This window comes from Elaeis guineensis, chromosome 6 (genome assembly GCF_000442705.2).
Source record: "Elaeis guineensis isolate ETL-2024a chromosome 6, EG11, whole genome shotgun sequence".
In the NCBI taxonomy this organism is placed as follows: Eukaryota; Viridiplantae; Streptophyta; class Magnoliopsida; order Arecales; family Arecaceae; genus Elaeis; species Elaeis guineensis.
In genome coordinates, this window is record NC_025998.2 from 17,393,493 (window position 1) to 17,420,844 (window position 27,352).

The window sequence follows — 27,352 nt, forward strand, 5'->3', positions numbered from 1 at the left end:
TCAAACACATATATATCTTTCACACAGTCACCGCCCTCCAATCCCTATCCAAAACAGGGATGGGCCCCACGCGCATTAACAGCCATGCGTCCACCCTGACTCCACCGGGATCATTCCCTCTCTTTTCCGTCCTCTTTCTTCATCTCTTACGCGTCTCCAGCCAGCATCCCCACTTCATGCCTTTAAATCGCCCACCCAGCCTCCTCTCTCTCACCTCAATCCCCTCCAAGAACTCATCTCCAATCCAAAACCTCTCTCTCTCTCTCTCTCTCTCTCTCTCTCTCTCTCTCTCACTCTCTCTCAAACCTTAGCTATTTCCGCCTCGCTCGTCGAACCTCTCAATGGGCAACTACTTATCTTGCACTCTCTCCGCCGGTTCCGGCGGAGGCTCCGGAGGCGTCAGGGTGATCGTCCCGGGCGGCGAGGTACGTCATTTAGAGGGGCTGGTCAACGCAGCCGAGCTCATGCTCGACACCCCCGGCCACTTCTTGGTCAACTCCCGCTCCATGCAGGTCGGTCGGCGCTTCGCGGCGCTCTCCGCCGACGAGGACCTGGAGATGGGCAACGTCTACGTTATGATGCCCATGAAGAGGCTCAACTCGGTGGTCACGGCGGCTGATATGGGTATATTGTTGCTGGCCGCGAACAAAAAATTCCGGCGGGTTTCAGGTGGGAATTCGAGGGTCTTGCCGGAGTCTTCTTCCTCCTCCTCGCCGGAGAATCCACCGGCAGGGCAGGAGTTGGATGAGGTCGACGATGATGCTCCGATGACGACGGCGATGGTGATGGAGATGGGGGGGTTTAAGTACAGGTTGAGCATGTGCCGGTCGAGGAAGCCGGCGTTGGAGACGATAGCAGAGGAAGGCATCACCTCAAGATAAGAATTATGGACGTAGGAATTTTTTTCTTTTTTCTTTATATTTTCAGATAAGAAGATATTAATTGGATCTATGATGGGGTGATTCTGTAACATGGTCTTTTGCTCTAATGGTGAGTAATCACCAAATTTGTTGAATAGCGTGTAAAAAAAGGATGTGGATTTGGAATTTTGTAAATTGAGAATGGTGTTGTTAGCATCTCAGAGCAGGAGGTTGATAATAATATGAAAAAACGAAATTAGTCATAGTTAGTATGTAGAGTTTTCTAACCAGAAAAGTATCAAAGGTATTATCTCCTATTTAATATATAGTTACATATTCACATGGTCTAAAATTAAATGTGTTATAAGAAATTCTAACCGAGTACATAGGATTCATTGAGGTCAGTACCGTTAGAAGAAAACAATCTTCTACACAAGATCAAGCTAATAAAGTTATAATTGATCTCAAAAAATAATGCCAGGCTAAGTTAAATTCATTCAAATGTATAAAATTATAATTTTTTAATTCTAGCACTATTTGATGCAGCTTACCTTGCATTGTAGTGCTATCATTATATCTTGATTCTAACAATATTTCTTATAAGCTTATCTTGTATTGTAGTGCTATTTTCGCTCATTGATTTTAACACTGCCTACTATAAACTTATCTCGTATGGTAAAGCCTTGTACAATAAATTCTACACAAATCCAATAAATCAAAGCATGATAGTTTTCTATTCAAATACTTACCTCATTAGATACCACCATCTAATTGAACCTATCTTAGCTATTCAGACTAATTTAGATCCTACGTTATCTAGAAATCCCAACCATGTCAATCAACTAGTACTTTGATGTTGGTGAATAGTAATTGCCACTCTCATTAGAAAACATAAATAGTGTTGATGCTTAAGTCTTAATGTAATATGTGTTTAACCGTTTCAAGTCCTTGGTGCATAGGCTTATTTGTCTTATTTCTTGAACAAATTAGATTTCTAATCTCCATGTCTTCTAACTTATCATTATTTTTCATTAGCTACTTGAGGATAGGGTGTTAAATATTTTAATGGAATTAACCCTATACCATGCAATATAATAATTATACAATAAAGTTTTTTATCTTGGATATTGAAAATAGTACTAAAAGCTTAAATAATATATTAATATAATTTTTATATAACTTTATAATTAAGTCAAGAGTATATTTAATTCTTTCTAGACATGCATTTGCATGAATGGTTTCACCGGTACAAATAAAATATAAAAGTTGTCGTATATATTGGATTCTTTAGATTTTTGCCTGAATATTGTAGAGAGGAAATTCAAGATGAAAGATATCCAACTATAAGTGGGAATGCAACTAGCATTAATCACAAATTGAAGTAAAAGCCTTTTAAGTCACATCTTATATTAGGTGGTGGCAATATACACACCACTTTTTAACACGTTGGAGAATAAATTGGTCATCAAATACTTCAATAAGCAATTTAATTTGGTTTATGCAGTATTTTTCTATTGAATTGTATAGAGCCTTCATATGCTAGGAACTAGGATTATCTTCCTAGTACTTTTAGAGGGTGTTTGGTTAGGGAAAGTAGGGGCCTGGAATTGAAATCAAAATGGATGACTCCCAGTCTAATCATTTGGCTGGGAGGAGTCTCATTTCGATTCTGATTCTGGGATAGAATGGGAATGGCTCAATTTATATAGAACACAATCCCTACTCTCCTCTATGGATTCAATTTTTTATTCAAATTCTAATTTCGATTCTGATTCCGATTACGAACCAAACATTTTGAAGGATTTGACCATTCCGATTCTGATTCCAAGCCATTCCGATTTTCATTTCCATTCTGATTTCGGTTGCGATCCAAACATCTCTTTAATGCCTTCTTTTAGGATACATAAAGTTAGATCCGCTGCTCCATGATATCTGGAGGTCTCTTTATCACACTGTCGCATCGTCTGTCTGGTACGTATTTCGAAAGATGAACAGTATTGTGGATTAGATTGTTTTTTTGTTGTCTAGTACATCGAAGATTGGACCTGTCGCATCCTGCGAGACATTTTGTATTCTATTTTTTTGGATTGCACGCATATTAGAATGGTGTAATGGCTTGCTGATACCCCCCCCCCCCTCCCAAAAAAAAAAAAAAAAAGAATGAGAGAAGAGAGAAGGAAAGAAAAGAGAATCTCGAATCACATAAGAGAGTAAAGAGGAAGAGAAAAAAGATACTAGATAAAAGAAGAGAAAGGAAGTCGTTTTTCCCTCTAAGCATCCTTAGCTAAACAAGAGAAATTCTCATAGTCAAACAGAGGGTCAGCATAGATATCGGTGAAGTAAACTTGCTAGTATACTATGAGATATTTCTTGGTGTAATTATTTATAGTCAAAATATGAGGCTTAGGTAAGTCTGACCTCAATTTCTACTGCCTCCACATTTAGCAAGTTAGTGGCAAAATTTGAAAATATCGAATCAAGCAAAGTCCCAACTAAAACTTTATTGCTTCCTTTGTGGGATGAGGAACCCGTTGATGTGTTTTTTTTTTTTTTTTTTAATGACTTTAATGGTTGTTTTGATGGTGGGAGAAAGTTTTTGAAATGTCAACATTGAATTTGAAAAGTACGCCCAATTCTTAATTGAATTGAATCTAACCATTTAAGAAAGCTTACCTTCCGTACTAGTGGTGGAATAATAATAATAATAATAACATCACTACAAGAATATATAAAAGATTAGGTGGATTGTTAGAGGTCAACGCCTAAGCTCTTAACATAAGCAGAATTTGTAATTTTTTAGACATCCAACGGATGAGCCATGAGCTGAAACTTCGCACGGCTTGGCTTATGATGAGATGGTGAGATGTCAGTGTTACAATGGAGATCAGAGCATGCTAGTTGAGAAGAAATAAACATCAAAAAAAAAAAAGAAAAAGGCTATTATTTTAAGAACATTTAAATTAAAATAAAAATGATACAACCCTGTGCCAATCTATTTTATATGATGACATCTATGCGAACCCAATTGATGGAACCGAAGGCCCAAATGAACAGGTAACAACAATGTTGCAAAATGATAAAGTAGTTTGTCCCCAGGAGCCACAGCTGGTCAAAAGGCTGGGAAAAAAAAAAAAAAAAACGTGCAATAAGCAATGCATGGCCGTAAAATGCAGAAATGAGAGTTTCATCGAAACTCTATCTTGGAGTGTGGGTTGGATAATGTAGTAAATTGGATTTGATTAAATTAGATCAGGTTAGATACGGCGTAAATTAAATTAGATGAGATTAGATTATAATAACAGTGTAACGTAAAGCCCCCGAAACCGTTACAACGTTTGGCTTTTAAAAGACGGTCTGATATGTACGAGGTGAATCCGCCAGCATCCGAGGGTATACTTCTTTCTTGACGCCTGTCCTCGTCTTCTTGCCCCGTTTCCCTCTTCGCTTCTCTCTCTTGCCTTCCTAGGGTTTTCCGGCGAGAGGCAGAGATAAGGCGTCCGATGGCCGGAATTCGGTGGCCGCCGGAGGACTCCGAGATGCTCCCGCCACGTCCGCCGACCACCGCCGACCTGTTCTCGGACGACGACCGGTCCGTGGCTGCGGACTCCTGGTCCATAAAGAGCGAGTACGGGAGCACGCTGGATGACGAGCAGCGCCACGTCGACGCCGCCGAGGTCCTCGCCGGCGGCAACTTCGCGGCCGCAGCCTCCGATTACAGGTCTCTCCTTTTCCTCTTCTCTCTTTTCCTCTTGGATTTCTTGATTTATTGCTTTAGAGTAGTCTTTGATTAATAAGATAGTCGATTGCATTCGGATTATATATTTCTAATGGTTGGTCTGAGTGTATGGTCGATGGTTATGGTAAGGAAAGGAAAAAATTCCTCAAGAAAACTACAAGAAAATCACCGCTGGGGAACTTTTGTGATGCTTGTTACTTGCATCCAGAGCATTACAGAAACAGTTCAATGCAGCGGTTCCGGTAAAGTTAGGTTCAGCAAAAACCTTGAACGGTGCTTATGAGGCTTAAACCTATGTCTATGTTATGTCGCTTTAGGACTGTTAAAGTTTGGGGAGACTTTTACCTCGTGAAGAGAGCGACAGCTATCTACTGAGCTGGTTTTTTTGTTAAGGTCATGAATCATGATCAAGATCTTTGATATAGATTTTTGTTAAGGATCTCGACTGTTTCCTTAACACAGGTAGGCCTAAGAACTGGCATATGAAAGCAGTAGCAGTAGTCAGAAATCTCTTGGCAAGAAAACATTTTGGCACTTGAAAGAAACTAAACTAGAGATGGTGAATAAGGCTGTGTTTACTCCTCAATTTTCTGATATCTCTGCATTGCACCCCAACATGGGCATATCTCGAGTCAACAGAAATGATAAATAGTCAGGGGAACCCTTACATACAACATTCTTGAGAGTAGTTCCTATAATGATCTGGAAGTTGGTGCTACAAGTCTAGGTATCCAAGTGATCAAGTCATTTCGTAGAGGCAAAACAGAGAATTTATAACCCCCATTCTAGAAGAAACTACAATCACAGATAATGTCTTGAAATCTTAAAAATCAGGACGCTTCCCATTAATTCTTTGGTGATGCTCCTTCCGCAATTTCCACCTCATCGTATAAGCGATCGTGCATCATCCTTTTGGTCTGCCATAAAAGAAATATGATTATTGAAATTAATTAACTATTCAACATGTCATCCCATTGAGAGTTAAACTATATTAGCCATGAAAAGCTGATGACACCATAAATGTCAAATGTAGTCATGATGAACAATATGAGATATTCTATGATAAGGGGCTCTATGATTCTATACCACTCTAAAGCTTGGATTTAGAATGTACAACAGGGTTCCACATCCTTGAAAGAAAAGGAGGTCCTGAACCTTGTAGAAGGATGGCTATCCCATACCCCTATCTCCCCAACCTGGGGAAAAGAAAAATAAACTGTTGTAATCCTAGATGAATTGATAAGCCTATTCAAAGAGGAGCAAAAGAACTGGGCAGAAACAGGTTCTGCAAATACCCTTAAGGACCACTTTGAGCTACTGAAAGGACAACAACGTGTAGCACATGTTTCGTCAAAGCAGCAGAAACTCCCAAAACGTCAGTGAAAGAGGGATGAAAAGAGGGCAAGCTGACTCAGTACGTGCTATTAGTGGGACATTTGAAGTGTAATCCATGACCTAGGATGGTAGTGCAGATCAAGTGGATGTGAAACACCAAAAATGGTGAATAAATCAAACAATTTCAGCATAAAGTGCCTAATTCAACAAAAAATGATGGATAGTTGGTAGGGTAGGTGGATTATGTTCAACTCAGTCTTTGTAGGGCTCAAATTAGTGGTTTACATGGCTTATGCTGGTTTCAAACCGGGGACAGAGAGTGGAAAATGAATTAAAATGTATCAATAGAGGGAGAACAAGGATTTAATATGTCTTGCCAAATGAATACATATTAAAGAACAATTATATGGATCTGAGGGAAAGAAAAATTGGGATTAGGTTTTTGTGGGGAAGACAGTTTGACATCTTGTTATTGCTATCTAACAAACCACTGAAGAAGTTTAGGACTGCTGCTTGTACGTGGGGATTGTCTGCATGATATTAGCAGATGTTGGTTAGAGGTTAGAGGTGGGCAGAGGAAGAACCACTGTGAAATGACCATATGCAGATTGCAATTGGATTAAACATTGCAAGGCATTACTGACCCTAATGACTCTCTAGCAGCTGCCAATGATCAGATAGTTGAGGGCTGCTGACAATCTAACCAAACTGGTCTTTGAGGGCATGCGATGATTGTTATGGTGCTCGGTCCGAAGCTAGTGGCCGGATAATTGAATGCGAACTTGCTCTTTTTTTGGTAAGTCTGTTAAAATTTCAACTGAAGGTCAATTAGACTAATCTTAAATTGGTGTCATAAACTTGAGAAGCATATGTGTTGGAGTGAATATTTATGTCCAGTTCAAATATATACATTGCATAAAGTCATGCGGAGCTATGTTTCCATAGTGCTGCAGTGTAAGTTCTTGATATTCTAATTGTAGATACTAATGTTGTCTATGAATGAACAAAGTACACATCATGGACATCATGCTATACACATGTTTGTATATTGAAGGCACCCACTATATCTATCTTCTATAGTTATGAAGTTTTTGATTTATTAAGTTTTGCTATTCATGTAGCCCAGTGAAGGTCAGAATCACATTGGATACTAAACTTAGTTTTCTTTCCTCTTGATTGATTATGGTCTCTTGATGGTCATCTCCTTTCCTTAGTTTAAGTCTTAATGGAGGAGCCCACAATCAAGATATTGCTACATGGACACCTGTGGGCTTTTTCCCATCAGGAGAAACTTATATTCAGTTATCAGTTACACCCCATTTTGATGCATGATCATGCTTTTCTTTAAGCATGGAAACTTAATCTGAAAACAATCTAGATCTTTTACAAAACATAAGAAACTATATAAATGACTAAAGTACCTGATAGCATTAGAACTCATATAAAGCTAAATGATTCTAATAAATAAGTGATTTTGCTAAAAGTAGTGTTACTGAAATACTCTGCACCCAGCTGAAATCATCTGTTGTAATACAAAAATGTTTCTACAACATATGCTTTGAGCTCGAAAAAACACTTAGAAATTTTTTTATACTAGTTCAATCTGATCCTCATTCTACTTATATAAGAAGATATTGACCAAAATTCTTACTCTTCCGCTCGAGCATGAATTTTAAGATGCAACCTGTTCAGTTCAGAAACCTGACCCTCTTTGTACAATAATCCTGCACTTAGATGTCCTTAGTCCTTCATCTTAAGGTATTTAGACTATTAAATATTTATTTGTTTGAAAGAAAGTGATACAATTTATTTGTGTATTGACTATCACACTCTCTTGTATTATTCAGCTTCCTTAAGAACACACACACACACATGTGTGTGTGTATAAATGTGTGCGCACGTGTGCATGTTTATATATGTGTGTGTGTGTGTGCATGTTTATACTGAATGTCGTTTGTAGTCTTCATCTTGTCTTTTTGTTAGCAAGGATGGAGGCCTCTGTAAGAACCTAGAATGCCAGAGCTGTACTTGTGTTGAGGGTCATAAGCCCTTGAGGAGAAAATGTGCCACATTTATGTCTTGTCTGTCCTTGCACTAAAAGCAGTTCTGCTGCAATATGAATCTCTTGATGGACATTTCTTACTTTATTGTTATGGTATTGTTCTTTAGAGACATCATTTTGTCAAGAAAAACCTATGCCTTTTCTATCTCATTGCAAAGATTTAAAATTTGAAGTGTTGTTAGACTGTTGTTTTTATTCTTGTTTTTTAAGATCCGGCAAACTTTTGTTTTGACATTCCATGTGAAGTTGCTAGACTACTTGAAATTATATTAATCAATATATTGACAAAGAAAAGAGTCATACTCATGATGAATTCCAATTTATTCTTGTAAAGTACTAGTCATTTGTTTGTAATGACCATGTTGGTATGTTATTTTAACTTTCACAGTTATTGGTCTAAAATTACTCCTTTTTTTTTTCTTTTTCCACAACAGTTCTGATAAGGATGAGCCAGATGCCAGCGAGGTTGAAACGTCAATGTTGGGCTTTCAGAGCTACTGGAATGCTTCTTATGCAGAGGATCTTGTGAATTTTCATGAACATGGCCATGCTGGCGAAATTTGGTTAGTAGTGCTAAAAAATGCTGACTTAAGTGGCAACTTCCCTGTTTCAAACAATTATCCTTATGATTTAGGCTGTTCTGTAAAATAATCATCTGAATTTATCTGGCTCTTATTGTTTGTTCTGTTTAGCCTATTTGGATTATTATGTGTAACTGCCAACATATGTGTGGTTTTGTCTTAATATCTTTTTGCTCCTTCTATTTCACTTTTCCTATATAGATGATTCATTTACTTGTTATGCATGAGGGAGAGAATTGCAATTAAGAAGCTAAACTATATATTAGCTTCAATGATGGTTATTTGTAAAACATTTCATTCCGTTTCTTCTCCGTGCAACACATATTTAAGATACAATGAGTTGTATATCTGTTTGAAACTTTGAATTCTAATATCTTCTGGGTAGCAATATTTGTATCTCCATGTTTATGTAAGCTATCTGTAGTGGTATTGTGGACTAGTTTCTAGCAAATAGGAATCACCTTTGCAAACAATGCTAATATTGATTGATATGTTGCCTTTAACATTGACTGTTTGGGCTATATGGAAGAAGCAATGCATAAAAAGCTGGTGATGTTGCTCTCAAAAACCATGATTGCTTTGGCGAATATTGCATTTTGGCAGATATAAGCACCATGTTCTTAGGTATATTTGATGATGGTGGTTGTATGAGAGGACTGTATCCGTGGAGACTTATTTTTGTTATATGCACTGCATGTGATTGAACTCAAAGGATAGATTATTTGATGGAACAGTTGCTTTCCTACCAAGCATGTCTGTTTTAAAAAAAATGGTGTGTTTGATGGGTTGGTTGTAACTCCATCACATGATGTGGGAGGAAAGGCAGTAGGCTGTGATCCATCGACCAGTTAGCAGAGATGGAAATTAATTCTTCTCTGTTCTATCTTGCATCTTTAATTCATCAAGAGGCTTTAGGAGCACATAGGATAAAAAGAAAGCAGGTTCTAGTTATCAAGGGAAAAAAATGTGAGGTGTGACTCCCTTGGATAAAGAGAATGAGGGAGCCAACCAGGAGTTCCCCATATATAGTAGTATACAAGACCGTTGAATAGATTTGTCTAGTACCAGACTTATGCTGGTCTTGCACTGCCAGCATTTAATTTTCAGTTCTTGCTTCAGCAGCATGTTTAATTCCGACTCTACTTGTTACTAGTGATTTTGCTGTACTTTTTGCTTTCATATTTTGTGGTGTAAGTTATTGATGGTTTACATTAATCTTATCTTCCATATTGTGAATGACCACTTATTTTTGATTTCCATATTCTTGAGAGATTGGAGAGGTTGGAGCTGGTGTGTTGTCTTAAAAGTGAGATTTCTTCGGTCACCTATAAATTTATCATGGTATCCTGTATATTGATCATAAAATTTACAAATTTACAAAACAGATCATGCTTGGTATATAGTGATTCAACTTAAGTATTAAACAATATGTAGCTGCACTATATGTTGTTTATACAGAGTTTCATGATGAACATGCAATCAGGTAAATACCTTTCACATGCAATCATGTGAATACTTTTTAACCATATTGACTATCTTCATTTTAATCAGCCTGAGGGTTTCTGCATCAATCCCTTTAAGAATCTACTTGTTTATGATTGTGCAAGTGACTTATGTGAGAAAAATGGAAGTAAGCTTTCACCAGAGCAGTTTAAGCCAATAAAGCCATAACATTGGGCAAAAGATCTTTTTCCTAAAATTTGTTGTACAAAAGATCTTTCTTCATGCTGATATCCTACAAATTAGTGTGACCGTATGTGATTATTTTTAATAGTGAATGTGCTCTCTCTAAATTAAAATGTGCCACAGTGTACTTCAATGTGTTAGCCCTTTTATTTTCCCATATTTTGTGGTTTGATTTGTGCAAGATTGGTCAGCGACAAATCAAATAAACAGTTACAAATTTTATTGGGGATAGAACGTAATTTTGCGAACTATAGGTTTCCTATAAGCATAGACAGCCACTCCCTGACAAGATAAAGAATACTTTCAGACCATGAATCAAACCAAGCCTGTTTTTCTATTTGACCACTTGACTTACATAGCTGGGGACCTCTAAACATATTATTTTCAGTTTTAGGTATTTTAAACTCTAGATTCTCTGGATTCTCAATATAGATGGGTCATCTAATTTGCGCTGGTGATATTTTTGAGTTCAAAACCATGAATGCTATAAATGGAATCGTTGTTCATCTCACTTGTCCTATCTCTATCTATGTATTGAGGATTTGATTCAATTGGTTTTTCTTCCTTAAGGTTTGGTGTTGAAGTCATGGGTACTGTTGCAACTTGGACTAAAAACTTGTGTGAGAACATGTCCCAAGGTCGGAATGTGGCTGATGACAGCAATTTTAAATATGAATCTAGTGAAGCCTTCAAAGACTTGTCCAGCTGTAGTGTGCTTGACATTGGAACCGGAAACGGTCTGCTTCTGCAAGAGCTTGCGAAACAAGGGTATTTTTACTGAATATTTTTTCCATACTGTTCGATGATTCTATTTTGCATATAGACTTTTCTAGTTTGTTTGTTTCGTATGGAATGTAAGAATATGTCTGTCATATACTTCCATTTGGTGCCTATTTGGTTTTATGGGATGTTGTGTTGGATGATACTCCATAAGAAAGTTGTGCATCTAGTTTGGTTTCTTGCGCTTCCTGTAATTTGTTGAAGTGGGTACATGATAGCTATATAATACTTCAAGTGCATTCTAAGAGAAAGATATGGGCTTATGTAAAATTTAATGCATTTGTGTTCTCACCAAATTTTGCAATACTTGTTTTGGTTCATATTCAGCTTTGCTGCTTTGTTCATTAAATTCTTTATATTCAAAGACAGATTAGGTCATTTATTATGGCCTTTTGCAGCAATTTCACAAGATACACTGTTCATTGCAGATAATTAAGCCTATAAGTTTATGTATCATTTATACCAGCAAAAGCTGAAGCAACCAACTAAAATTCTCAAAAGAAAATCTTCTTATGGACCATTAAAAATAGGAAAAGGATTAGATGTAGTTCAGTACATCTAAATTGTCGATACTGAGTCAGTGCCGCTCTGGAGTTAGACACTTTTGGCTCTCTTTTTATCCTTGAATCATTTAATATCAACTTTATCAATATTTTATGTTAAAGTGATCTGAATCCCCCAATCTAAAAGGTACACATGTTACAACACAATAGTAAGAAAGATATTATAATTTTTGATAGGTGATCGGATAGTGGATGTAGTACCTGCACAGACCTTTTTGTTGGCATCGGCAACCGATGTATTTTCCAATGTTTTTCCTGTTGAATCACTACATTGAAGAAATCAAACAGGATATTATAATTATCAATATTTTGTGGTGCCTTCACGACATGAACCATCATATACCTGTTTCAACCATACAGTATCAGACTACATTTACTGCTGTATTATGTGAGATTGAAAAGTTTATGCCATTGAACATGTTTATAGGGACCAATTGATGGATTGAATCTTTAAGTAACAGTCAGTCCCCTCTTCTTTCTGAATATGTGCAATATGCAAGAAACTAATATTGAACCACTTCTAGTTTCCAGGTTTTCTGATTTGACAGGAACTGATTACAGTGAAGGGGCAATCAGCCTTGCACGAAACCTTGCTATCCGTGATGGATTTCCCCAAATAAGCTTCTTGGTATGTCATAGTTTCAATATGTGGCAATGCTGCTTAACTATTGTTCTCATTTCTGGCTATCATAATGAATCCAATATTGCACTCGTACATACATAAACACATGCATATATATATGGATAGATATATGATATATCGATACACTGAGATACATAGACATACATATGTATAAACCTGGAACATTTGTCTTTTTTATAAGCTATTGAAGATAAGCTTGGATATGCTTTAGGTGGATACTCTTACAATAAAGATATTTGCAATATCGGTCGATAATTCTATATTTTTCCTTGGATGATTAATTAATGGCTATTATTTCTTAAATACATTCTTGTTCATATGTTGCCTTGTTGATGTTCTACTTTGACATCAATAGGTTACACTGAGGCCTGGTTCTGTTCTTTACTTCTTATTGCAGATATCTAGCATTTTTAAGTTAATATTGTGTTTATTTCTATGGGAGTGATTTTCTGTTTTTGTTTTATAAGCTTCAAATCCAGCATTTTTAAGTTAATATTGTTTTTATTGCTATGGGAGTGATTTTCTGTTTTTGTCTTATAAGCTTCAAATCTATCTGAAGTCCCATCATTGGTCTTATGTGTAAATAACAATATGTAATTTTATCATATACAGACGACATTGTTATATTTAGCCATGTCTTCTGACAGCTCTATATCTGTTTTATTGATCTTTGGGTGAATTAGGTTTGCGATGTTGTGTGGCATAACTGCAGGCTTTACATCTACTTGTTTTATTAATGATTTTTGCAAAAATAAGTTAGCTCTGAGGAAAAAAAGGGAACTTTTGCATGGTCATACGTGCTAGTTATATTCCTTAGATATGAATATATTCCTTTTGTCAAACTTGCTATTTTCCTTCTTCATATGGGCATTTTCCAAGTCTGGTGAAACTGTGGAGGGTTATTCCTTGTTACATGGGCTTAAACTGTTTAACCTATTAGGTAGTAGATCTCTGTACCAATCAACAGCCTCCAAGGCTCCGTGGAAGGCTCTTTCTTGATGCAAGTTGCCATTTCCAGGAATTTGGTATCATATTGAAGAGGTGATGTTTGGTTGAAAGCAACTGTTAAAACATTCTCAGACATTGATAAGTCATGTCTTGATCCATAATGTACACACCCAAATTTTTTTGTCCAGGTCTTATTGATAAATTTGCCCTCAACTTTGCCTCTGGCTGTTGAAATGATTTGTATGCAAACTTCCATGGGTTATCAAACTTCAGAGGCCATGAAGATCTTTAAGCATTAGTGATGAAATCATATACCTAGTTGTTCATGACAGCATTTGCTTTCTAGCTTGTTTTGAGAGTTGATTAAATTTCTTGCTACCAGAAGTGACTGACATTATACTATGCTGAGTTATGTGGAATGATTTTTCAGATGTGCATTCCTGGTCTATAGAGAAGCTAAGCAACTCGCACCAAGGCAGTAAACCCAGGCTGGGTTCTATGTCAGTTACATGACAGCTCAATGCTACTTGAATCATGTAGTTCTGGCTAATGAAAACTGATATGTGAAAGTCTATAATTTTTAGGTCTCGCCAGAAAGTTACAGTGCAGTTTCTACATGATATTATTGTCTATTGCAACTAAACTTGCAAATCTTAGATTAGTCGAAACCATGGTTAAAAAGCTTGTAGTCGAACTTGATGTAAGATACGCCTTGGACTTGATTCTGATGGGCATTTCTAGGAAATATTAATTCAGTGTAGCATAAAAGGAGTGAATTTATAGCATTAGAGAGGAACATTTTCTGTTCATGTGAGGCTTCTTCTTTTTTTTTCTGTTGTTGTATAAATATATTATGCTGAAGTTAAAACACCAAATGCATTTAATTTCAGTCAGGTCATAGTCAAGTGCAATTTAATCATTAATTTGGGTAAAATGGCGAGGGTTTTTTATTCTGGGACAACTTATCTTCAAATTTTTCCAAGATTGCTTGCAATACACATAACTGCACTGTTACTTTGTATGTTCTTGATGTAGTTTGTTTGTTTGCATAAATTTCAGCATTTGAGATCTTGATAAAATAGAACTCTAGTATCTTATTTTAATGTATGGCAAAATTATGACTGAGAATTGGCTCTGCTTATCCATTGTGCTTTTGAAATGTTATTGCACTTAAAAATTTATCATGTATCACCATTGGCTATAAAGGTTTCATATATATGTATATTTGCATATTTTGGTTCTTGGATCTTAATTTGACACATTCGTTGTAGGTTGATGATGTTCTGGAGACCAAATTGGACAGAAAATTCCATGTTGTGATGGACAAAGGCACATTAGATGCCATTGGGTTACATCCAGATGGCCCTGTCAAAAGGTAATATTACTTAAAAAGTTAGATTTAGGTACTTCATTGCTGGATATTGCTTTGTATGTTTCAATTTTCTGGTTCCATCAAAATGTTAACAAGTTTCGGATGCATTATATTTGCCTCATAAAATGAGAAAAAAGAAATGTGAATGATTTTCTTCCTTATAACTGATGTATAACCAGATAAAGACTGGATGGATCATTTTTTGTTCAAGCATTTGGGAACTACATATATTAACCATGTCTTGCCTGGCTGTTATGGATTGAGCAATGATTTGAATTAGGTATATCTACCCAAGAATTTGATTAATGCTGCCACCATTTCCGAAAGTATTTTGGTGCATGATTTGGTGTTCATTAGAAGTTAAAAGAAATGATGAGACATGGTGGATATGATATTAATATCATCGGTTGCTTCTTAATTAATGCAGGATAGAGTACTGCAAGATTTTATTTGTATTCATTACGTGTTTTTGTATGATTATTTTTTCAGGATAATGTATTGGGAGTCGGTATCAAACTTGGTAGCTCCTGGCGGGATATTGGTCGGTACTCTATTATCTGGATGGTTTCAGATTTGAATGATCTGTTCCTGTCACCCTTATACCTTTTGTTCATCCTTGACCATCATATTCCTTGTATTTTGTGCTCTTTTTTATCGATGCATTTGAGTACATATCGCAGGTGATCACATCATGTAACAACACCAAAGATGAGTTGTTGCAAGAGGTGGAAAACTTCAACAAAAGAAGGCGTACTGCCGAGGAACTGGACCAAGAGGCAGGCAGTGGGCCTGCTGTCTTTGCGTACCTCGATCATGTCCGATCATATCCTACCATTATGTTTGGTGGGGTGGAAGGGTCCCGCGTGTGCACTGTTGCATTTCTTCGAAATTGAATCTGGAAACAGTTTATGAGTTTTCCAATTATTCGCGGAGCAGGGGCTGCTGTTTTGACTTGGAATACCCACTACTTTTATCGCTTCTTGCTTTCTGGTTTGAACAATAGCAGCAGAGATGAACATGTTTTAATTTGGGTTGATGATTGGTGAGGGGAACACTGAACTGATATTTTACTTCTTCTATGCTTGAACTGTTCATTTGGATTTTTAGTTGTCATTGAAGACATTTGACTGCCTATCTAGTATAGATTTTTTTTTTTTCCTGAAAATTTACGTTTGGTTCACTCGTGAACAAGCATCAACATTTGAGCACGGGTTAAATCATCTCCCAGAAGGGTAGAATTAAGTATTTTAGAAATAGTGGTCCACTATTTTTCTAATTTATCTGTTCTACTTTATTTAAAAATAATGTATTTGAATGAAAAAGTGAAATAATTTAATCTTCTCTCTCTAATTTACATTAGCTGATTTTTGTTTCTGTATTCTCCAATCAAATGCTGCCTAATTTGGTTGAAGAAATGGCTTTGAACCGACAGACGGTGCGACTGGTTTGTTTAGTAAATTACCGAGTAAATTACCAGTGATACCGGAATTGTATCCAGTGATACCGAGTAAATTACCAGCGGTGCCACCCGATTTTTGGTTGGTAAACATATGAATAACTCGTTAGGTTCTCACCCTTCCTATCTATATATATATAGATATTAGGGTAGGATAATTCTTCCTAACATTACATGTCAAAATTATAATTATAATTATAATTATAATTATAATTATATATATATATATATATATATATATATATATATATATATATATATATATATATATATATATATATATATATATATATATATATTAAATAAAAAATATAAATATAAATAGTATAATAAAAATAAAAAATATTATAGATCTATATGATAGTAGTAAAGCGATATACGGATGTTAGGGATGGTATTTCATGTTGATATGTAAGATTATAGGATGATCGTCCATAACATCATAGGTTCAACTATTTTTATTTTTTATATTTTGTAGATAAAAAATAAAAATAAAAATAATATGATAAAAATATAAAGAATAGTATGATATAAAGAATATTTAGAATCTATATCCATCTATATGTATATAAGCAATAAACATGTATTACAAAAAATATTTTATGTTGATACATTATATTATATAGAGTATTCTCATAGCGTACGATGTTATATGATAATAGTAAAGTAATATTCAGATGTTAGAGGTGGTATTCTGTATTGGCATGTAAGGTTATAGGATAATTTTTTGCAACGTCACGTGTAAAATTTTATTTTTTATTTTTTAAAAAATAAAAATATAAATAGTGTTAAAAAATAAAAAATATTTTAAATTTATATATATTTATATCTATATAATAATAGTAAAACAATAAAAAGATATTAGATGTGACATTCTATGTTGGCACGTCAGATTATAGAGTATTCTCATAATGTATGATTCTTATAGTATTTTTTTTTTAATTTAGATCTTAATTTAAAACTTAAAATTTTAAAGTAGTTGAAAAAAAGAACTTCAATCAGGATCAGATTAGTTTTAAACTTTCTGAGAAAATAAAATTTGAAACCCATCTTGTTTTTGGAGAATGCAATAGGGAAATCAGGATCCTCCTTAAAAAGGACTTTAATTTTTTTTGGAGTTAACGGCGACGATGTGTGGCCACTGCAAGGCTCGTGCCTGGCCAATCATGTCTATCCCCTCAATAATAAGGATGTACAAGGATGTAGTGCACGTTGAGGGAAAAGCTGAGGGTCTGAAGGTGTTCGGAGACTTGGTAGGTGAACTCACGGGTGGAAGTGAGGACAAGGGCGAAGACATCATAGGGGTCCTTGGTGAAGTGGTAGAGGATGGAGAGGGTGAATGCGACGGTCTTTTCGCTATCAGTTTGGGTGATGCCAAAGATGTTGTCGCTGATAAGGATGCAAAGGATACAGCGGTGCTGAACGAAGATGAGCCAACCATCAACCATATTCAAACAATCAAGAAAGAATGCAATCGTGTATTCTAATGAATATCGAATGATCTGAAATAAAATATTATATACTAAGATTTTAAGATTATGCTACATAATTCATCGTACCTACTATATTTTAAATATCATAAATTATTAATTTTTAAATAATTTTATTATTTCAATTCGTTTTGATCTAAATTATTACTTTAAATATTTATAGTTTGCTTCAATTAAATTATAAACTAAATTATTATGTTCATAATTTACTTTCTATTAAAATTTATTATTATAATATTTTTTTTATATTTATAAAATTAATAAATCTGGATATCTGATGATTATACCATCTATATCTATATTATAATAATAAAATAATAATCAAATATTAGGATGGTATTTCATGTTTGCATGTTAAATTATTGGATAATCTCCGATATATCATGTGTCCTTACCAAAACCTAATACACGATACAAAACCATCGGACTCCTCTCTCTCTCTTTTCCCCACGATCTGCCTCCCTTTCTCTCTCCGGAGGAGGAGGAGGAGGAGGAGGAGAGACGTCGCTGACAGGAAGGAGTGGGTTGTGGGATCCGGGAGATCCTGGAGACGGAGGCTTCTGCGTATTTTGGGAAGGAAGGAGAAGGGGGTTGGGCTGGGGAGAGAGAGGAGGTCAAGGGGAAGAAGGACTGGTGGAGGGCGCGGGAGTTGTCGACGCTGGCACAGAGCAGGGGAGAATAAGAGGATATGAGGCGGCGGATGTGGACGTCGTCAAAGCCATAGATTCACTGTGGATCCGAGGGCGGTGAGGTGCTCTGATGGCATTGTCTTTGGGGAAGCCGCGAGAGGTGATGAGGTACTCCACCATTAAATTGGGCTTGGGAGGTCGGTCGGGAGGACTTGAATGCCAACATGCTTGAAGAGTTGGAGAGGGAGAGGGAGAGCTCTCGCGAGGCCTTGGCAGGGCTTTGGAGGACGTCTCTGGTCGGACTTGCTTCAGAAATCATTACATAGAAATGCTCATCTGCCTCAAGGAATAACAGAGAAAAAAAAAAAAACTCTCCCGTGTGCCGGCGCTGTGGATAAGCTGATTCTTTATAAATTGATAGGAAGAAAGTAGAAATTCAAACCCAAGCATGTGACGCAATTTATGAATGATGCATTTCAAAGGCTCAAGCTTTTAAGATGTTGGGGCTGGCTACAGAATCAAATAACTAAAATATGTAGGTTGCTGATGCTGCATCATAGTAGTCCTATTCATAAAACTTTGAACACTACGTATAATGAGAGTGAGTGCTGCCAAGAGATGCAAGAACCAAAGCTCGGTGCTTAGCATCAAAAGTCAAACGATACTTAAAAAGATAGAAATTAGTTGCTAACGTCTGGAAGTAGTAATCAAATCATTTAACTATATCTGCACAAGACAGCAATTTTATGAAGTTGATGACCAAGAATACATGGGAGACAATTTACCATCGTGGGAGGTAATTGCACAAATTGTGGCATAATAAGAGAAGGCTTCCAAACTGTGCTACAATCAAAATCCTTATATGTTACATGAGGAATTTTTCCTTTCTATGCTATTGATAGTGAATCAAATTCTCCACAACTGACAAATAACTGAAACAAAGAATGCTGCATAAACTCCATTATAAACAAGTAAATGAAGTATGCAATTTATGTCATTCTGAGTTCAACGACTTCTTAAACAATCGTAGGACACTCTATGTAACTGCCGATACAAAGAAAAGAAGCAAACCTATTGATACAAGCCAGAACAACCTTAAAGAAATCGGCTGAGACAGCCGACCAGAATGGCATATTGAAGATGGCCGTGATGAATACCCCAGTCCAAGCCCCCGCTCTAGGGATGGCACTGCCACAAACAGCATCAAACCCAGCCACTGAAACTCCTCAACGTGCCTTGCTTGCTCTTTGGCTCTCTTGAACAGAAAGTCCATGAATTGGATTGCCAAAGGCACTCTTCTGGGAGAGAAAAGGTGCCAACCTTTTCAAGTAGAGAATGATGAATGGCACAGGAACTGTGTTCCTAAAAAGAAAAAAAGCCTTCAACGACTGATTGTATTGGTAGAGCCTCCATTTGTTCCACCATGAATGCTAATACGAAAAGGGGATTGAGAATTTTAGAAAGAGCTAGATGGCAAGAGATCGGTGGGGAATTCCAAAATTTATTAAAAAAATAAAATAATATATAAATAACTTATAATTCATATTATGCATAAAATATATTTTTTATTATTTTAATTATTTTTAATATATATATATAATAGATATTAATAAATTAATAAAATAAAATATTTTTTAAAGAAAAATGATATCCCATGCATGGCACGATGTTATAAACTAATAATAATAGTAAAGTAATACATGAGTATTAGAGGTGGCATTTCGTATTGACATGTAAGATTTTAGAGTATCTTTTCTGTGCGCTATGTGATGAGATGCTTCAGGAGTCTCAATCGGATGGGAGGCTTGGATATCAATATATTAATATAATATTAATTTATTATAAGATAACATTACATTATAATAATTTATTATATTGACATAATACAAATATATTAATATCATATTAATAGTATATTAATATTTTAATATAATAATCTATATAATAATAGTAAAGCAATACATAGAATATTAGGAGTGGTATTCCGTATTAATACGTAAGATTTTAGAGTATCTTTTCTGTGCGCCATGTGGCGAGATGCTTGAGGAGTCTCAATCGGATGGGAGGCTTGGATATTAATATATTAATGTAATATTAATTTATTATAAGATAACATTACATCATAATAATTTATTATATTGATATAATACTAATATATTAATATTATATTAAGATAATATTAATATTTTAATACAATAAATTTATTAATATGGATATAAATATAATATTAAGTATAATATTATATTAATATAAATACAATATTAATAGTAATAAAAATATTATATTAATATATATTAAAATATTATTAAAATATAATAAATATTATTTTCAGCCTGAAAGATGTTTTTATACTCAAATTTCAGCCTAAAAAATCAAGGCTCTGAATGATCTTAGATATCCGATCTCGATGATAGACATCGCATCACTAGGTTAGACAATGATCGAAAGAGTAGAGATAATTTGGGACAACTATCATATAGAATATCTGGTGCAACCAATGATCTCACTACCTTTATCTACATCATCTTTGATCTTGGGATTATTATCTCGTACCAAACTAGCACTTAACCCCCACGTTGCGGGTGTTTAATTGATAATAATGATAATATTTTTTATTATTAATATTAGTAAATCAAAAAATCAAAAATATTACAAGATAAGTTTGTAGAATATATTCTATAAGTATCACAAATAAAATATCAATTGTTTGACATAAAGAGGAAAGCCTTGCTTTCCCATATCCGTAGAACATTACCACACTAAATCAACCAACCATTTGAACAACCATTACATAATTGAAAGCAATTAGAAAATAAAGACGTCATAAATTTATGAACCTACCTAAAACAATCAACAGAACACAATATTGCATGATTAACATCAATTTTCTCATGTGACAGCCTTCACATCATACCAAAATCCTATTTGATTATTTAGTTCCAATAGAAACAGATATGACTTCTATTATAGGTCTTACTTGAATGTGTCATGGCTCAAAGAGGGGCATTTACATATGTACCAATTATCATTATAATATAGATTACATATTTTAATTTGATTTAGTACAAACAGACTTGTATGGATAGCATAATTGAAGCTTAAACTTGGCTTCTTTGAAACTTCCATATAGCTTAATACCAAGTACCACTATCAATCAAGCCAATGATATGCCAATATATTTTGGGTATTTCTTTCTATTTTTCATTCTCGGGAGTCTCAATTGGGTCGGTGGGAGGTTAGGAGAGGTGGAATATATCCAAAGATTTGGGGCTCAAATCCTCTCATTCTCTTGATAATTAGGTTTATTTCTGTGTTTCCTTCATTTTTGTTGATTTTAATTTTTTTCGTGTGTCCTTCATTTTTATTGATTTTTTCTATGTTTTCTCTATTTTTTCTGTGATTTTGTGTTGGATATTTTCTTTCTGTTTTTTGGTTCTAAATACCATACCTACTACATACTAAACATTATAAATTATTAATTTTTAAATAATTTTACTATTCCAATTCATTTTGATCTAAACTATTATTTTGAATATTTGATTTACTTTTTGTTTGCTCCAATTAAATTGTAAACTAAATTATTATATTTATAGTTTATTTTATGTTGAAATCTGTTATTGTGGTGGCTATTCTTTTATATTTGTAAAATTAGTAAGTCTAAGCATTGTCCGGCCATTATATTAGTTCTTAAAAGTAAAGCAAAAACCAATAACTTTTACATGTGTATCGATTTTTTTTGCTCTCAAATTCTTCCCCTCGATGTGGTCACGTTCTTAGCCGGATAGGTCAGCGATCTTTAATTTTAAATCAGTCCTTCAATTAGCTGAGTCAATATTGGGTTGAGAGAATTGTTTGTCTGATTTTTCTCACCATGGTATTTGAACTGTGGGGTGCCTCCATCTCCTGGATCTTCGAACTACACCATCCTCTCCATCCTCCTTTTCTAGCACCTGTCCACACCACCATTGATTTTGTCCTCCTCTTTAGTCCCCATTGCCTCGCCTGCCTCCTTCTTCCCTTTCGCCACCACCTCACCTTCACCCTTCTCCTATAGTTCCGATGCTTCTCATTGTCAGCTACATCTATTTTCAGTCCAACATCTTCCTCCTCGGGATCCTCCTCTCTCTTTATTTTCTCATTAAAGGACAGGATCTAGCCAGAGAGATCTACCGTGCTTCTTCTTCTTCTACCAAAAAAAAAAAACTAAATCACCATTAACCATAGCACTTGGCCGCCTTCTCTTTCTCCTCCTCCTTAACCATCACTAATGCCATTTCAAGTGGATCTCACCTCTACTAGTTTCGATGCCGTGCTATTCCACTTCCACCACTACTGTTTTATTTTGATGCCGCATTATTCCACCACCGACTAAGATATAAGAGTTTAATTTTGGAATTTTTTACTTTTAATGTTAGCAAATCTATATTTTTGGGGGCTAATTGTTAAATCACTTGATTTTGTAAATGATGGATCAAATACTTACACATCAAACAGTTGCTCGCTCAAACTCAATGCCACCACCTTAAACACACCCACCTGCAGGAATAGAATTAAATGCTACTTCAAATGCGACTTTAACCAAAAAGAGAAAATCCATTTAACAAAGGTCAGAAGTATAGCTTCACTTTGAGAGGAAAGAAGAAAATGGTGAGGTGAAGGGCATAGGGGTAGATGTTATTTGAAAATTTTTTATGCTAATATAAAAAAAAATGAAACTACTTGATTGAGAAATCACCTTAAGACCTGTGCATAAAATCCATCTAATGCAAATGATAGACAATCTAAGTTGAATTTTGAATTAGTGAAAGGAAAGGAAGGGGAAGGTGTTCTTGGTACTTGGAGGTTTGACGAGGAGCTTGTAAGGAAAATCTTAGCTAAAATGATTATAATTTATGGGCTGCTATTCAAATTTGTGGAGGGAGAGGAGTTTGAGTTGATAGCGGTGTTATATTCTAAATTTTGTATTCTCATGATGGATAGTCACATGGGATTGTTATCAGCTCTATTTGAATGAGAGGTTGAAATTGAAAAATTTTTTGAAGAACTCTAAGCAAAGGATTTGTATCATAACAGACTCTTAGATTTCAATACAACAGATGAACTACATGTGCATCACCATGCATTTCATTGATGGGAATTGAAATATGCACAAAAAAATTCTAAATTTTTGTCTACTTTTAAGTCACAGGGGCAAGGAAATTGATAAACAAATAGAGATGTATCTTCTTGACTAGAAAATTGATAGGATGTTTACATTCACCGTTGATAGTGAAAACTTAAATAATGTTGTTAATTATTTAAAGAAGAAAATACTGAATTGGGGATTGATGTGCTTGGATGTAAGTGCATCCATATGAGGTATATTGCACATATAATTAATTTGATCATGACTGATGGTTTGAAGGAAATCGGAAACTTAGTGAAATGGATTCGAGCTGCAATAAAGTTCATATAGTGCTCTCCTAGTAGATTGGCTAAATTCAAGGAGTGTGTTGAGATAGAAAAGATCCAATCACAATATTTATTGTGTATGGGTGTTCCTACTCAATAGAATAATACTTACACAATGTTAGAGATTGCTCAAAAATTTGAGAGAGCATTTATAAGGTACAAGGAACTTAACCCTTACTTCAAGTATAATTTAGAGTATAATGATAGTTTGGAAGAAGTGCCTACATCTAGTGATTAGGCTAATTCAAAGAGGATGGTATTTTTTTGTAAATACTTTTATGATCTGATATTGCAGATCTCTGATTCTAAATATGTCACTGCTAATATATTTTTTAATGAGAATATTGGAATGAATTGCTTGCTAAAGCAGTGGAATGAAAGTGAGGATTTAGAGCTTCGGTTGATAGCTACAAGAATGAAAACTAAGTATAATATTTATTGGGAGAATATTGACAAGATGAATAAGCTTTATTGATATTACATCTATCCTTGATCCTCGATAAAAGATGACAATGCAAACTTTGCATTTGTTGATATGTATGAGGCTGACAAGGGATAAGATATATTAAAAAAAGTGAAAGAGATAGTATTTGAGTTATTTAAAGAATATAGTAAGAAAATTGATCTCCTATTATTTGGATCTATTTTGAAAAAAAGGTATAGTGAAACTTCATCCACCTCTTTAACGAGTATCATAACTTTTAAAGATGGCTAAGCTAGAAATATGATGTGGACATGGTATCAACAGCATTTTCCTAAACATATGGATAGTAAAACTGAATTAGATAAATATCTAGGTGAAGACATTGAGTTGTAAAGGATGGACTTTGATATCCTTGATGGAAAGTCAATAGTTCCAGATTTTTCATTCTCTTACTAATGGCTCAAGATATATTAACAGTCTCCATCTTAATAGTAGCCTCAGAGGCTATTTTTAGTACAGATGGTAGAGTACTTGATGCATTTAAAAACTCTTTGACTTTTAGGATCGTGCAAGCACTCATATACGTACAAAATTGACTTCGATCTTCATCTTAGCTTATTGTAGAAGAGAATTTGAAGGATCTTAACAAGTGAACAAGATAATATTTTAATTTCCATCTTCTATTTCTTGTATTTTATTTTTGATAGCTTCAAATTAGAATTATTTTATTTGAAGTTGATGAATTATTTTATTTCTTTTATTCATAGAATTTGATAATCTATTAATAGAACATTCTATGTCAGTTATTAAAGTTTAATCACATCAAGTATTGGCTTACAGTTGATGCAAACCGATTAACTCTACTAATATGATGTTGGATGCATGGAACTTTACTTTTTTATTTTATTTTAGTAGTACTATATTTATATTATAATTATAGACTGTATATAGAGCATGTCACATATTTACTGATTTGTATTTGGAAGACTACAAGTTTATTTCGTGGTTGGTTGTTTTTGCAGTTATTGTGTACTATTGATAGATTTTATGGACTATGGTGTATATGTTTGTGAGCAAGATAGTGGGCAGTGGCAATGCTACAATAATTGCATAATTTATTTAGTTTGTTGGTTTGATTTTCAATAGATTTGGCTTTGTTTTTTTGTAGTTGTTTGCTCAAAAATTAGATCCTATCTGTTGGTTGGTGTAGTTTGATTGCTGTCTTATGATAAATATTACATTGGTAGATTGTAAATAGTTTAAGATAATTTTATAGAATGGATTTTTTTTTTTGAATGATTTGTTGTTTATTTGAATTTGAATAACAATACTAAGGCTAAGTGCAATTCTGCAGTCTAAATAATGAGATTATTAAAGAACTTAATAAGTTTAAACCAAAACTCAAAATCCAGCATAAAGAAGCACAAAATCGAATTACCGCACCAAAATTATTTCAGTTTGGTGTGTTTAGTTTTAGGCTACTTTGATTTAGTTTTTGATTTTATAAAATGTAAATTCAGAAGTTTGATTTTTTGAAACTTCAGTTCGATTAGAACCACAAAAACCTAATGCACCCCTAGTTTTATTAGTTGCATTATGGTATTGCATAATCATTAAAAGGAGACAAAAACACGGAATACAAACGGAAATTAGGATCTATCGTTTTGAAAACAAAAAAGTTTGTCCTGGAATTTCCATCGTTTTCCAAACCAGGACTTATGGGCCTTTTGCTGGTTGGGCCCCTGCGAGAGACCCAATCCTAATTAAGACAAGTGCAGGCCGGAATCTCGATCCAGAATTGATGGGACCTAAATTTGACGAGTTTGGTGCGGGCCGTAGAACAAAACCCGAGTCTACGTATGATATTCCTTTCTCCAGCCCCCGTTCCTGCCACCTATAACTCCCGCAGCGATTGTAATGAGTCTCGGTTATGTTTGTCTCCGTGCTTCAAGCTGATCAAATTTGGTAGGAAGAGAATTCCACCACAGTGGTAGTGCCTTGGATGAACAAAAAACATCGTCGCAATATTTTGATTGTCTCCCTATGGCCAAGTAAGATTTTTGTCTCAACCCCTACAACCAACTCATCTTTACATTGAAGCATTTCAATGAAATGACTGCTGATTGGGTGGCCAATTTGGCTGATAACGAGTAATGTATACAGGACTCCGGATTTGTTTCTCCTGGACTAATTGCCACAGCTCATGGCACATGCACCTCAATCTTGACTACTCAACCTTGTGATTGTCCATCTAACTTGCAGTTGAACTATTTTTCTTTTTCAAAACATTTCTATGGTATGCTTGTTATAGTTTCATAACCTCCATATCTATGCTCTAAATTCAGTGTATATTCATTCTCATCGACTTGCCTTAACATATATCTCTGTGTCAAATGCAAAGTTTTCGATAAAATCACAGAGGACCCTCTCCCATTATCTGATCAATGCAGATCAGTATCAGGTGCAACACTGCAAAGATTGGAAAACTGTATGGAACCACAACCCCTCGACTGGTATTCAAATATCTTCAGATTCATGTCGCCCATGCCATCGCAGCTGATTTTCTTCAAATATCTTAGATTCCTACCCTCCAGATGCCATTCTGCAGAACAATGCAGTGAGCATAGCTTTTTTGATGGGAGGTACTGACAATATTGGGTCCAGCAGCTCACTGTTTAGGAATAGTTACAGATACACAATATTGTTTACTTATTTGCAGGTTCTTTCACTGTTTAGCATGTCAATCCACAAGAAACTCTCATGCCTGAGGTACCCCACTCTTGAGGTGAGTAGATTGCTGGATGAACCCCTAGTTTGTAGGTATCATTGTCAACTGTCCATCTTGTCACACATATAATACTTAGCTAATGATATTATCACGTGGTACCGTTTGGCTTGCTTATCATGAACTTCCCACGACATGCTGAAACTTGGAGATTTCGGGTCGTTCTGCTCTCTTTCAAACAGTAAGACTTTTCAACCATTTTTGCTCGCCACTCAGCCATACCTCCAAGTTGTTGATCAGAATTGGATGTGCCGGATTGGATTGGTTGCCCGAAGATCCGTTTCACTGCCACTCTGATCACATAATATATCTCTACAGCCAAAAATCCAGATTAAATAACTGTCAGTCCATGCGCAGGAGATAAAAGAAAGTTGATAAAGGAGACATTTGATGTCCGAGCATATTGAGGTAAGAACGCACAATGATACGTATCTATCACGAAATCAGGTAACCAGATGTCCTGCTGATAGAGTACACCCCTCCCATAAAGCCACCCACAGTTTTTTTTTCCTCTCTTTCGCAATATCTTTACAGTGACATTGCTTAAATGG

At 35.1% G+C, this 27,352-nt stretch overlaps 2 protein-coding genes across 2 annotated transcripts; both read left to right on the forward strand.

The window, feature by feature from the left end:
• The first annotated feature begins 233 nt into the window (after nucleotides 1-233).
• LOC140858499 (uncharacterized) lies at nucleotides 234-1,076 on the forward strand. The gene has a single exon (XM_073259277.1). The coding sequence runs from the start codon at nucleotides 342-344 to the stop codon at nucleotides 879-881; it is 540 nt and encodes a 179-aa protein (XP_073115378.1). The 5' UTR covers nucleotides 234-341; the 3' UTR covers nucleotides 882-1,076.
• Nucleotides 1,077-4,223: 3,147 nt separating this feature from the next.
• Nucleotides 4,224-15,672, forward strand: LOC105047060 (uncharacterized). The gene is made up of 7 exons (XM_010925851.2): nucleotides 4,224-4,578; nucleotides 8,428-8,556; nucleotides 10,831-11,028; nucleotides 12,135-12,231; nucleotides 14,466-14,569; nucleotides 15,056-15,107; nucleotides 15,247-15,672. Exons 1-7 carry the CDS (start codon nucleotides 4,361-4,363, stop codon nucleotides 15,457-15,459), a joined length of 1,011 nt encoding a protein of 336 aa, XP_010924153.1. The 5' UTR covers nucleotides 4,224-4,360; the 3' UTR covers nucleotides 15,460-15,672.
• The last annotated feature ends 11,680 nt before the right edge of the window (nucleotides 15,673-27,352 follow it).

Bases quoted from the DNA above. Each gene is read 5' to 3' on its own strand.
- LOC105047060 (XM_010925851.2), top strand. From the start codon at position 4,361: ATGGCCGGAATTCGGTGGCCGCCGGAGGACTCCGAGATGCTCCCGCCA. The intron at 8,557-10,830 runs GTTAGTAGTGCT...TTCTTCCTTAAG, and splicing joins GGCCATGCTGGCGAAATTTG to GTTTGGTGTTGAAGTCATGG. The intron at 15,108-15,246 runs GTCGGTACTCTA...TACATATCGCAG, and splicing joins TAGCTCCTGGCGGGATATTG to GTGATCACATCATGTAACAA.
- LOC140858499 (XM_073259277.1), top strand. From the start codon at position 342: ATGGGCAACTACTTATCTTGCACTCTCTCCGCCGGTTCCGGCGGAGGC.